Consider the following 13569-nt stretch of genomic DNA (forward strand, 5'->3'; position numbering starts at 1 on the left):
AGCACATGACTGAGAGACGAAAAAAGTAAAGAATGTAGATTCATAAATTGATATTATTACGTAAAAATATAAATGGTTTCTGAGAGTTTTCACTTCCTGAATGCTTGTTGCACACTGGGTTGGGTTGTTTAGGGGGGAAGAGACCAAAGAGCGAGGTCATCGGTCTCATCGGATTAGGGAAGAAAGTCGGTCGTGCCCTTTCAAAGGAACCATCCCGGCATTTGCCTGGAGCGATTTAGGGAAACCACGGAAAACCTAAATCAGGATGGCCGGACGCTGGATTGAACCGCCTTCCTCCCGAATGCGAGTCCAGTGTGCTAACCACTGCGCCAACGCGCTCAGTTGTTGTACATTGACAAATAACAGTGATTTGAATACTTTTGTTGTGAATAAAATATTTTGTGTTTTAAACATCAAGACCAAGAAAACGTCCTATTCTGATTGACATGGAACATAGAGCATTGCGGAGGGTAGTTAAAGTTAGCGAAACGAATCACCTGTGGGTTCCAAAATGCTACCAGCATCACATTGAGCACAAATGACTGTGCGTCGGAAATTAGAAAGGGTGGAGTACAACGATGGAGCAGCCCACATGAGCCATACATTTCTGTAGTCACAGAGGTGGTGTAAAGAGCTTCACCGCTGGAGAGCGGATTACTGTAAACGAAAGTCATAAGCCACGCTACACCCTGTTGCTGTTCGATGGAAGGGTTTGGGTCTGATGAAAGACTGATGAACGTTGCCTGACATCGTGTGTAACACAAACAGTAATGTGCGGAGGAGGCGGTGTTACGGTATGGGAGTTATCCGTCGTTAGAGTGAAGTCCCGTTATTGCGCTTCAGTTAATTTTAAGTGGAGGAGAGAATGAAGACGTTTTACAGCAGTGTGCACTCTCCGCTTCAGGGTGAAAGGTACATTCCGTAATATACACAAGAAATAGACTTGAGTCACGACCGTCGCAGTAGGCGCTAAAAACATGGAAGAAAAATTTGCGTTTGAGATCTCTTTGACGTCGAAGTCTTCATTCGCAGAGTATACTTCCCGTGTGGATAAAAAGGAGGAGTAGATCACGTACGTTTCGAAGGAGCTAAACCCCGCATTGATCTTAAACTTTTTGGCAAATAGTGGAAAACAATAAAGATGAAAACAGAGCTGTTTTTGAGTAAAATATGCCAGGATTTGTATTATAACTCCGCTTTTTGGCCGAATTACATTTTCTTGAAGTACCCTCAGGTCTAGAGAAAGAACACTTTTATACACTCACAAAGGAGAGCAATATCATCAGCGAATCTTACGAGTATCACTGATGTCCTTTGAGCCGAAACATTGAAACCCATTCTGAACCTTTGTTTCATTCCGTCTTTACTTCTTCGATGCACACGTTGAAACGTAGAGACGTAACAATGCATCTCTATTTTACACATTTTAGAAGTCGAGCACTTCGTTCCTAATCTCCCAGTCTAATTTACTCAATCTTGATTTTTCTACACTGTGTACTTTAGGAGTATTTCCTTACAGCATACCACCATTTTCTCAGAACTTCGAACGTCTTGCACCAGTTTACATCGTCGAATACTTTTTATAGGTCAATAAATTCTGTGAACGTCTAGATTTTTTAAGGTGTTAGTTCCATTATCAAGCACAACTCCAGTATTCCCTTTACGTCTCCGAAAGCAAATCTGATCATGCAACAGCACTACCATTTTCTTTTCCGTTCTTCAGTATATTATTCTTGTCATTAATTTCAGTGTTTCTGTTTTTTTTTATGTTTTTCTCTGGAGGGAAGGGGGAGGGGCGACCAATCTAGTGGCTTCCCGCCAAGAGTTTCTGTCCTGCACCAGCCTCTTCATCTGAGCGTAACTTTAGCAACCTACGTCCTCAATTATATGCTGGATGTGTTCCAATCTCTGACTTCCTCTACAGTTTTTGCCCTCTGCAGTTCGCTCTAGTGCCATAGAGGTTAAGTCCCGATGTCTTAACACAAGTATCACCTTGTCCCTTTTTCTTGCCGATGTTTTCTCTATGCTTATTTCTTCACCGATTCTGTGAAGGACGAGGGGGAGGGGGGGGGGTGGAGGGAATGAGAGGGGTGGGGTGATGGCGGGAGGGCATGAGAACAAGTTACCAGACCCAAGAAAGCCCACGTATCACGTGAACGTGAGTAAATTTCTCACTCTAGAATAAGAAGGGAAATTAGTACGGTCAAACGCAAGCAAGTCTGAGAAACAACTTTGAAAAAAACTTGTTTTATATACGGAGAAAAAAAGATAGAGTAAGTTGCAAACTCATTCCACAAGTAACAAGACTCGAAAATTTATTAACCGACAGGAAAGCGTAAAGAACGTACGAAGTCACGTAAAGAACCTACATTAAGAACATCATAGGGCGAGCGTTTGTCTATAGGACAAAGCAAAGAACTATGACTAACATCGCAGTGCAATAAGTATAAGTCATTTCGGAGGTGGCGCTCCTTCAAGACATGTGGTCGGAACAGGAAACAGCCTCAGCGAGCATAGCCACCACACACTAGAGCTAGTTTCTTGCCGCAAACGGAACCTGCTGGGATAGAGATACATGTTTGTGTTACCAACCCCTAAACTGCTATTCGGCTTCTTCGTAATGAGTAAATATCGCAGGTGGAGTGCACAATGGTAAGAAGTAATCCGGCTAGAATCCTACGCGATGATAAAATTACGTGAAGTAATCGCTGCTGGTCACTTAAAGTCATTTGATTTAGTGCGTACTTCAGGGAACTTTCCTAATGTACACGTTTCAGTTTCAACGTAAGTCTACCTTTAATTGTGATCCGAGAAAATATCTGTTCCTGCGTATGCCTTAAAGCCAAAATTTGATTTAGAAATCTCTTTCTGAGTACCGTGTAATCCCGCTGGAACCTTCCACTGTCACTGCGCATTTTACCAAAATAACGTCTCTTGTGATTTCTGAACAATGTATTAGTTATTACTAGATGAACTTTATTGCAAAAATCAATTGAAGACCTTGGATGTAAACAATGACAGAGACAGTCAATGAGAACAGAGATACTTGTGGTAAAACACAGTACGTGATTTGCTTCACTCATTTCAATTGATAGTCCGCAATAAAGCGAGAAATGGCAGCTCTATTATATCAGATTTTCGCTAATGTCAACTACGTCAGTATGTGTGTAAACAAACAGTGGTTAGGTGGCAAAAACTTGGCTACTAGCAGCAAGTAAACAGTGGTAATTTAATGGTAACTCATGTGAAATGGACCCAGTTTGTCACTAAACTATCTTAAGTACCCACTCATATATTTTTAAGAATAAAATTTTGTATAGAATTTATAATTTTAAAAACGCCTCGTTCCTCTATAAATATTTGAAAACAATGGGTTATCTGAATATAACCATCACAGAGGGATGCACTTGAAATATCTTACTTTCAAGATTTTAATTCAAACATTACTGTGAAATTTCTCAAAACAACCAGCTTGTCCCCTACAATGGTTTACAGTGGAGGTCTTCAGTTAGTCTTCCTTTCTTCCATCCCTGTTACCGAGCTCACGACCATCCGTAAGTGTCATTCTATTTCTACCCCTACTTGCACGTTCCGAACCCTCATGGTTATTAGATTATCATCTCCCTCTACGTAGTGAATTAGCCTTTCATTGCCCTCATACACATTCGCTACGTCTTCTCTTTTGTTTGTGATGTAAGCAAGTATACGTGAACTATTGTTGTTGACCTTGCTTTAGCTTTGCTATGATTCTGATGTGAAGAGCCCTATCATTGAACTAGTCCCAGTAAGTTACTCTCTGCGTTGTCTTATGGTTTATAACGAAACTTGTTCTTGTAACAAATGGTTCAAATGGTTCTGAGCACTATGGGACTTAACATCTGAGGTCATCAGTCTCCTAGACTTAGAACTACTTTAACCTAACTAACCTAAGGACATCACACACATCCATACCCGAGGCAGGATTCAAACCTGCGACCGTAGCAGCAGCACGGTTCCGGACTGAAGCGCCTAGGGCCTCTCGGCCGCAACAGACGGCGTTCTTGTAACACAATTTTCTGCTGCTGTAAATATTATCCTGTCTGATATTCATCTGTCTACTAATCCATATCTTCATTCCATTTCACTTCACTGATTGAAGACTTGCATTTTGTTTTTATGATTTTCTAGCTCCCTTGCTGCGTTCAGTATTCTGACGTTCCTTGATGTGACTCGTAGAATGTGACTACTTCGTTGGTTATTCAATCTGTTTACCTGCGCCTTGGCTGCAACCACCTGGAGGTGCGAATGGGGCACTAATGCGGAACTTTAGTCAGTATCAGGATCATCACGACACTTTTTTAGTTGCAGGCCACATCTCCTGTGGATACACATTACATATTATTAGTGCAGTGGTATCCCAATTTTTAGAGGAAATTTCCCATCTCAAGAGCAAGAGTTTGCTCGAACTTCGGTCCGCTTCTCCACTCCCTTTGACAAGGCCTTTGGAAGAATGAGGGTACTTTCTATGTCAGAATACATCAGTCACCATTGCTGATGATTTTCATTCCATGCTTAAGCAGTAGCTGGGACCGAACACATAATCAGGACTTTTCGGTTTCTAGCCAAAACCACCACTATTAGACCACAGGTAATTGGTTTGAGCTCCGAAATCACATTCCCTGCCTTTTACAGTCCTTAATCCTAGAAAATTTCTTGTATTTTTTCAGCCCTAGTGATATGCCTTAGTTCCTGTACATGTTGTGTATACCCGTTATTCTACGTACGAGTACGCATACATGTATTCTGGGAGTTTCAGATAAATGGTTCAAATGGCTCTAAGCATTACGGGACTAAACATCTGAAGTCATCAGTCCCCTAGACTTAGAATTAATTAAACCTAACTAACGTAAGGACATCACACACATCCATGCCCGAGGCAGGATTCGAACCTGCGACCGCAGCAGCAGCGCGGTTTCGGACTAAAGCTCCGATAACCGCTCGTCCACAGCGGCTGGCGTAGTTTCAGACATCTTATTTCACTTGTTAAATCTCTACTATAGTTCAGCGTCCTATGAATGAGCGATCAAAAAGCTTCCATGCGATGGCCGTATAACCCGGAATCGGTATGCCGATTAGGCAGAATGGCGTGCCATTGAAGTTACCATCCCACCGACGCAACAGGTCGAAGATACATGTTGGGTAAAGCACAGGATCCTGATTCCTGAAGAATTCCGTAACTACCTGTCACAGCACATCGTCCGACAGTAATTGACAACACATAACGCGGTTTTAAGGGAGTGAAGGCATGGTACTAGCATGGGGAGAGAACAGGGCTAGAGGATGGATGCTCGTGTGTCTCCTACTTGAGAGGAGTCTTGCATCCCAGATCGACTGGCGTCTTGTATCGAATCACGACCACCACGGAACTTGGTGCAGCATTCCACAGCTGTGGTTTTTGACACACATGCTACCCGTCAAAAAATGGTTCAAATGACTCTGAACACTATGGGACTTAACTTCTAAGGTCATCAATCCCCTAGAACTTAGAACTACTTAAACCTAAATAACTTAAGGACATCACACACATCCATGCCTGAGGCAGGAGTCGAACCTGCAACCGTAGCAGTCGCGCGGTTCCAGACTGTAGCGCCTAGAACCGCTCGGCCACCTCGGCCGGCTGCTGCCCTTCCACAATCTTCATTCTCCAGCGGCCAAGGAAAGAATAACAGCACGTAGGTGCTATTTGGACGCATTTAATAACGTCGCTATAGTTCACCTTCCCGCGTTTACTGTACAACGTCGGAAAGACACGGATGCCACACTAATCCCTTGCCTATATATCCCTTGCTACACTAACGAGCCAAAGAAACTGGTACACTTGCTTAATATCGTGTAAGGCCCTCCGCAAGCAGAAAGAAGTGTTCCAACACGACGTGGCATGGACTCGACTAATACCTCAAGTATTTCCGGAAGGAATTGACACCACGAATCCTGCAGGACTGTCCATAAATCCGTAAGAGTACGATAGGGTGGAGATCTCTTCTTAATAGCATGTTGCAAGGCATCCCAGATATGTTCAGTAGAGTTCACGTAACTCAGAAGAGTGTTTATGGGGCCATTCTGCAGCCATTGTGGACGTGTGGGGTGTCGCACTGTCTTTCTGGGATTGCGAAAGTCCGTCGGAATGTGAAATGGACATAAGTGAATGCAGGCGATCAGACAGGATGCTTACGTACGTGTTACCAGTCAGAGTCGTATCTAGACGTATCAGGGGTCACGTTAACATTACAGCAGCACACGCCCCATACCTTTACAGGGCCCCCACCAGCTTGAACAGTGCCCTGCTGACATGCATGGTCCATGGATTCATGAGGTTGTCTCCATATCCGTACACGTCCATCCACTCGATGGAATCTGAAACGCAGGCCATTGTGGCCGAGCGGTTCTAGGCGCTTCAGTCGGGAACCGCGCTGCTGCTACGGCCGCAGGTTCGAATTCTGCCTCGGGCATGGATGTCCTTCAGTTAGTTAGGTTTAAAGAGTTCTGAGTCTAGGGTGACTGACGACGATAGTGCTTAGAGATATTGGAACCATTTTCGATTATGAAACGACACTCGTTCGACCAGGCAACATATTCCTAGTCATCAACAGTCCAGTGCCAGTGTCAGTTCAGTGTCAGTGTTGACGGGCTCTGGCGAGGCGTAAAGCTTTGTGTCGTGCAGTCTTCAAGGGTACTCGAGTAGTCCTTCGGCACCGAAAGCCCATTTCGATGATGTTTCGTTGAATGATTCGGACGCTGACACTTTTTGATGGTCCAGCATTGAAATCTGCAGCAATTTGAGGAAGGGTTGCACTTCTGTCGCATTGAACAATTCGCTTCAGTCGTAGAACCCGTTCTTACAGGATCGTTTTCCAGACGCAGCGATGTCGAAGATTTTATGTTTTGCCGGATTCCTGATATTCACGGTAAATTCGTGAAATAGTCGCACTGGAAAATCCACACTTCATCACTACCTCGTAGACATTAGGTCCCATACCTCGTGCACCACCTTCAGACTCACTTAAATCTTGATAACCTGCCGTTGTAGCAGCAGTAACCGATCTAGCAACAGCACCAGACTTATGTAGACGTTGCCGCATTCTGCCTTTTTACATACCTCAGTATTTGAATACGCATGCGTATACCAGATTCTTTGGCGCTTCAGTGTACGTTGCATATACGCTGCAATAGTGCTGTCAAACGGAAACTTCTTGATCGCCCCTTATATTAATTGTAGGTAATGTGACTTCAGCTGCGGAACAACAGTTTCATCGCAAGTAATTTGTGCCAGAGTTAACTGTGTACGGAACAAAGCGTTCTGTCTATTATGAAATTACGTAGTACTGTAAGCATTTATAATTGATATTTCTTACTGGTGGGCAAATTTTACAGGGAGTGAGCGACGTAGTTGGTGATCATCCGTCCCCGGATGGGCTGCCTCCTCCACCACCTCCAGATTTCACGAACGAGGAACTAGACGGTGTAGAATCAGTCGGTGGAAGCTTGGCGAGCGGTTGGCACACCACGACGACGCAGTCTCCTCAAGGCTGCGATGCATCAAGTGCAGCGACTTCTCAGCCTCCAGCCAACTACTGGGACACCACTCAATCACCATACAACTACTGGTATCCTACCACTACAACTACTCAGTCGCCCTACAATTACTGGTACCAAAATATGAATACGACTCAGTATCCCTATAACTACTGGAACCCCAGCACTACTACAACACAATCTCCTCAAAATTACTGGAATACAAATGAAGCTACTACTCAGCGTCCTTATAATTACTGGGGTACAAGCACAACTGCAATACGTCCTCCTTACAACTATTGGTATACAAATAAAGACACAACTCAGAATCCTCTCAATTACTGGGGTACAACCACATCCACAACACCATCTCCTTATGACTACTGGAATACAAACCAGAACCCACAAAATTTCTGGGAGACAACTAATACGACTACAGCAAGTCCTTACGATTATGGGCAGACAGCCACCACTACGACTCAGTCGCCTTACAGTTATTGGTCTACAACGACACAAGACCCGCGTTACTGGTATACAACACCAACAAGTTTAACGCCCACAAAGTCACCGTACGAAATTTGGTACGATTATTGGTACGGTAACACCACAACGAGTACTAAATCACCTTACGAAAGCTGGTACGATAATTGGTACGGTAACGTCACAACAACTACCAAGTCACCGTACGAAAACTGGTATGATACCTGGTATGGTAGTACAACAACAACAACAACAACAACAACGACAACCAAGTCACCGTATGAAAACTGGTACGATAACTGGTATGGTAACGCAACAACAACAACCAAGTCACCCTACGAAGACTGGTACGCTAATTGGTATGGTAACGCCACAACAACTACCAAGTCACCCTACGAAAACTGGTACAACTACTGGTATAGTAGTTCCACTACAACGACAAAGTCACCTTATGACAGCTGGTTCGACTACTGGTCAAAGAAAAGCACGACGACGACAACACCGACGACGAGTGAGCCACAGTCACAATATAACTGGTACTATGGCTGGCCAACGACTACAACGAGCAGGCCGCCGCCGACGAACCCAACACAGTCCCAGTACAACTGGTACTCTGGCTGGCCAACCACAACCAGCCCTAGTACTACCGAGCCACCAACTACACAGCGGCCATGGTACGACTACTGGTCGACACCATCTACCACCACGAGCAAACCACCGACAAATGAACAATCACAGTACAACTGGTATTACGGCTGGCCAACACAGACCACACCAAAGAGTACAGAGCCACCTACTACACAGCGACCATGGTACGACTACTGGTCAACGACGTCTCGTCCACCAAGTACACAATCGCAGAACAACTGGTTCGACAGCTGGAGGATACCCACAACAACGCAGCGGCCGTGGTACGATTACTGGTCGACAACCAGTCGTCCTCATAGCGGTCAGTCGCAGTACGACGGGTACCACAACTGGCTTGGCACCACAACTGCAACAGCGACCTCGCAGCCTCCAACGGAACTTCCGACAACCACTCGTAGCCCGTGGTATGACTACTGGGGAACCACAAAGCGACCTTACGTGTGGTACAACAGCTGGGGAAATGGCCCAGCCGCCACCACCACCACCACCACCACCGAGTCTCCAACTTCACAAGCACAGGCCACCGGGTCCCCGCCGTACAGTTACTGGTCTCCTGGTCAACAGCCAGCTGATCCGATGCAGTCTTCCGACAACACCGTCTCGTCTGGTGGCAAACCTCTAGTGCAACAGCTGCAGGGCACTCACTATAATCCTGACGGCAGTTACGTCTTGGAGTGAGTATTCGCCTTGGTGCTTTGTTTTCTTGTTCTTATAATCTACACTCACGCTCATAAATTAAGGATAATTGCAGAATGTGGTGCCACACAATGTGGCACTACATACAATTTGCGCTAATAGCATAGGCACATAGGGAACACACACGACACAGATCTGTAAGGCCAGGGTATTGGTGATAAGTTGAGAAAACCGTCCCAAATCACATGTGCTACAAACCTTGCGCATGTACCCCGACATCAATATGGGATATGATCACCATGCACAGGTGCACAGAAGGAAGGTGGCCCCACTGCACCCCGGAAAAGGCAGACATACTGGTGCAAAATGATGTCCCGATACATCTGAACTGTTACAGTTCCTCTGTCAAAGACATGCATGGGTGTACATGCACCAATCATAATCCCACCCTACACCATCAAACCACGATCTCCATACAGGTCACTTTCAAGGACATTAAGGTGTTGGTGTCTGGTTCCTGGTTCACGCCAGATGAAAACCTGGCGAGAATCACTGTTCACACTATGCCTGGACTCGTCCATGAACATAACCTGGGACCACTGTTCCAATGACCGTGTACTGTGTTCTTAACACCAGGCTTTACGGGCTCTCCTGTGACCAGGGGTCAGTGGAATGCGCCTCTCCGGGTGAATAAATCATGTCTGTTCAGTCGTCTGTAGACTGTGTGTCTCGAGACAACTGTTCCAGTGGCTGCAGTAAGGTTCCGAGCAAGGGTACCTGCGATACTCCTTGTTTGTCTGCGGTCACTGATGGTGAGATATCGAACGGTCTTCTTGTGGTGTTGTACACTGTGGACGTTCGGTACTGAAGCGTCTGGAAACGTTTCCTGTCTGCTGGAATCGTTACCATAATCTTGAGATCACACTTTGTGGCACACGGAGGGCTCGTGGTACGACCTGCTGTGTTTGACCAGCCTCCAGTCGCCCTTGTACTGTACCCCTCACAACGTCATAAATACGTGGAGACATTTTAAATACACAGTCACCATTAGCACGTCTGAAAACGTCAGGACACTTATTCGCTGCACTGTACTCTGACATGCGTATGTGGACTGCTGCCAGCGCCAACGTGCGACGACCGCAGGTGAAATGCATCGCATGGTCATACCCCGAGGTGATTTAAACCCGCAAACCGCCGACCAGAGCGTTGTTTCACCATGTATCAGTATAATCCTTAATTTATGAGCATGAGTATATGTTATTACTTCATTATATTTGCTTAAAAAGAACTACTAATGCGCTTTTCTTACTAGAGCCAAACTGTTTTACCAGAGGTAGATCACACAGTAGTTATGAAACAATGGCACAGTGATCTGATAAACCGTATTAAAAGGAGAGGACGTTACCTAGGAATTCATACTCTTTGTACGTTTTAAGTCCCTAAACAGAGGCAGCAGCCTCTCCAATCCTTCCAGGGGCAACACTCTGGATGGTGGCTTTGCTATGATCGTACTGTGAAAGCTTGAAAACAAGATAAGCGTCTCTTATTTAATAATCCGCTTGAGTCAATATTCTGGAGGTAAAAAACCTATAAAACTATCAATAAGTTGTTCTGTTTACTCGGTGTTATATTATTTATTTATTTATTATGTTGAGCTTTTCCTCAATAAATGTTCTTAAACTATATTTTCAAAATATTCCTCCATGTGTTTCGATCTTGTGTGTCCTCTTGCTCTGCGTCCATTCTCCTCATTGTATGCTGTATATTCTGGAGCCAGGTGGCCATAGGTCGTCCTCTTCTTCTTCTCCCCTCCTGTTCCCACTCCAGTACCAATTTTGGTATTCAGGTTTTTTCCATTCTTCGTATATGCATGTACCACTGTATTTTCTTCCTATCCGTTACGTCATATATTATTTCTTTTATTTCCATTCTCCTTATTATTTCGGTGTTCCTGATCTTCTCTTTCCTGGAGAGTCTTGCCGATCTCTTCCAGAAGTCCATCTCTAGAGCTTGTAATTTTTAATGTGCTTCATTTTAATTGTCCAGGTCTCCGTTCCATACAGAACCACACTCTCTAATATAGAGTTGTATATTAATTTTTTAGTTCTGTTGGTCACATTTCTGTTTCATAAGACTGAGTTAAGCATTCCAATACCTTCCGTCCGCTACTAACTCTTTTATTGGCTTCTGATTCTCCTTTTCCCTCGATTTCTAAAACGGATCCCAAATAACAGAAAGTGTTTATCTTTTTGATTTTCTTTCCTTCACTGTATGGCTCATCTGAATCATTAGTCAAGTATTCTGTTTTTTGGTTATCAATCTTCAAACCCCAAGTTTTGTATGCTACTGCTAATTGATTGCACATATAGTTAGCATCCTCCCCATCTTGTGCTATGACTACTTGATTATCACCAAACAATAAATGATTTAGGTAAACTCCATCTCTTCTTTCTAATCCCACACTATTACAGTTACGGGACCATGTTCTAAGGCTAATATCTATATAGCTTTTAAATAATGATGGTGACATGGGGCAGCCCTGTAAAAGGCCTTGCTTGTTCTAAAATTCCAACTTTCACTTGGCATCTGTTATCTTTTTATATCTGTTTTATTATTTTAATCAAGGGAGGGTTTATGCTTGTCATATGTAGTGCTCTCCAAAGTAATTTTCTCGGAACAGTATCATACGCTTTTTCTAAATCTACGAAAATTAATACTATATTTTTTGATTTTCCCCTATGTTTCTCCAAACTCTGTTGTAATGTGAAATTATGGTCTACACATGATCTCCCAGCCGTGAATCCACATTGTTCTTCTTCGGTTCTAAACTTTTTTTCCAGTTGGTTTTTGATTACCTTCGCAAAAATTCTCGTTTATGTGTTTGTAACACAAATTCCTCTATAGTTTCAACCAATTTTGAAATCCCCTTTCTTAAATTTGATATTACCGTTACCCAGCTTCATATCGTTGGGTACTGAATCACCATGTATCATTTTGTTGAAGAGCTGTGTTATCAGTTTCACAGTTTTGTCACCACCATATTTCAGACACCCCAGATTGATATTGCCTGGTCCATGTGATTTACCATTCTTTCCTGTTCTCAACGCCTGTATTACTCGGAGTTATATAGAGAGAAAATATAAAACGTTAGCGTATATAATACAGTATTTCCATTCTTGGCGCTATGCGTGGACAGGGTCAAATACAAAGGGAATGAGAACGGACTTAAACTACATGTTAATATTGTAGCTATTAATCATTTAGGTACAGTCAAACTAATGGCTGTTTAGGTACAGTCACACTAATGGATCCTGTTCTGCAAAACACTACTTCGTGCCATGTTTCCTTGCGCCATACATAATCTATAAGATACAGCAGTTCCAACAGTAACTGATTCCTTTCCACTGTTGTTTTTGTTGTTGTTGTGGTCTTCAGTCCTGAGACTGGTTTGACGCAGCTCTCCAGGCTACTCTATCCTGTGCAAGCTTCTTCATCTCCCAGTACCTACTGCAACCTACATCCTTCTGAATCTGCTTAGCGTAGTCATCTCTTGGTCTCCCTCTACGATTTTTACCCTCAACCCTGCCCTCCAATACGAAATTGGTGATCCCTTGATGCCTCAGTACATGTCCTACCAAACGATCCCTTCTTCTGGTCAAGTTGTGCCACAAACTTCTCTCTTTCCACTATAATGTGTTATTTATGCGTATACTCCTAACAGAGTTTTAGGTCTCTTATTGGTTCGTTAGTTTCTTTTGTTCACAAATTTTCTAATCAGTAGGATATAAAGGAGAAAGTGGGGGAATTTGGCGCATCTAAGGCAATTTGAGTATAACCTTTATACAGTGAAATGTCCCCTTTTGGAAAATTTATGAACTGACTGTGCTGATAAACCCCTTACGTTATTTGATTTTCAAACAGCTGGGCAGAACTGAATGTTCTGAGACTTTGTTTTCGGGTTGTATTTCCTCAGAATTCTTCCAATGAATCTCAGTCTGGCATCTGCTTTACCGAACAGTACACTTGTTCGCCCACTGCTTGAATAATGCTCACCAAAGTGAGATCCGTACCAGATAGGGTTGAAAGAAGAGATAGAGAACATCCAACGGAGAGCAGCGCGCTTCGTTACAGGATCATTTAGTAATCGCGAAAGCGTTACGGGGATGATAGATAAACTCCAGTGAAAGACTCTGCAGGAGAGACGCTCAGTAGCTCGGTAAGGGCTTTTGTTGAAATTTTGAGAAAATACCTTCA

General features: G+C 43.8%; 1 protein-coding gene across 1 annotated transcript in view; it reads left to right on the plus strand.

The window, feature by feature from the left end:
• Positions 1-13569, plus strand: part of LOC126284456 (mucin-5AC-like) — a 68002-nt gene that overhangs the window by 32895 nt on the left and 21538 nt on the right. Inside the window, exon 3 of the mRNA XM_049983377.1 lies at positions 7411-9353. Within this exon, the coding sequence (XP_049839334.1) occupies positions 7411-9353 (1943 nt within the window). The remainder of the gene's footprint in view (positions 1-7410; positions 9354-13569) is intronic.

The sequence above is a fragment of the Schistocerca gregaria genome, chromosome 8 (genome assembly GCF_023897955.1).
Source record: "Schistocerca gregaria isolate iqSchGreg1 chromosome 8, iqSchGreg1.2, whole genome shotgun sequence".
NCBI lineage: Eukaryota > Metazoa > Arthropoda > Insecta > Orthoptera > Acrididae > Schistocerca > Schistocerca gregaria.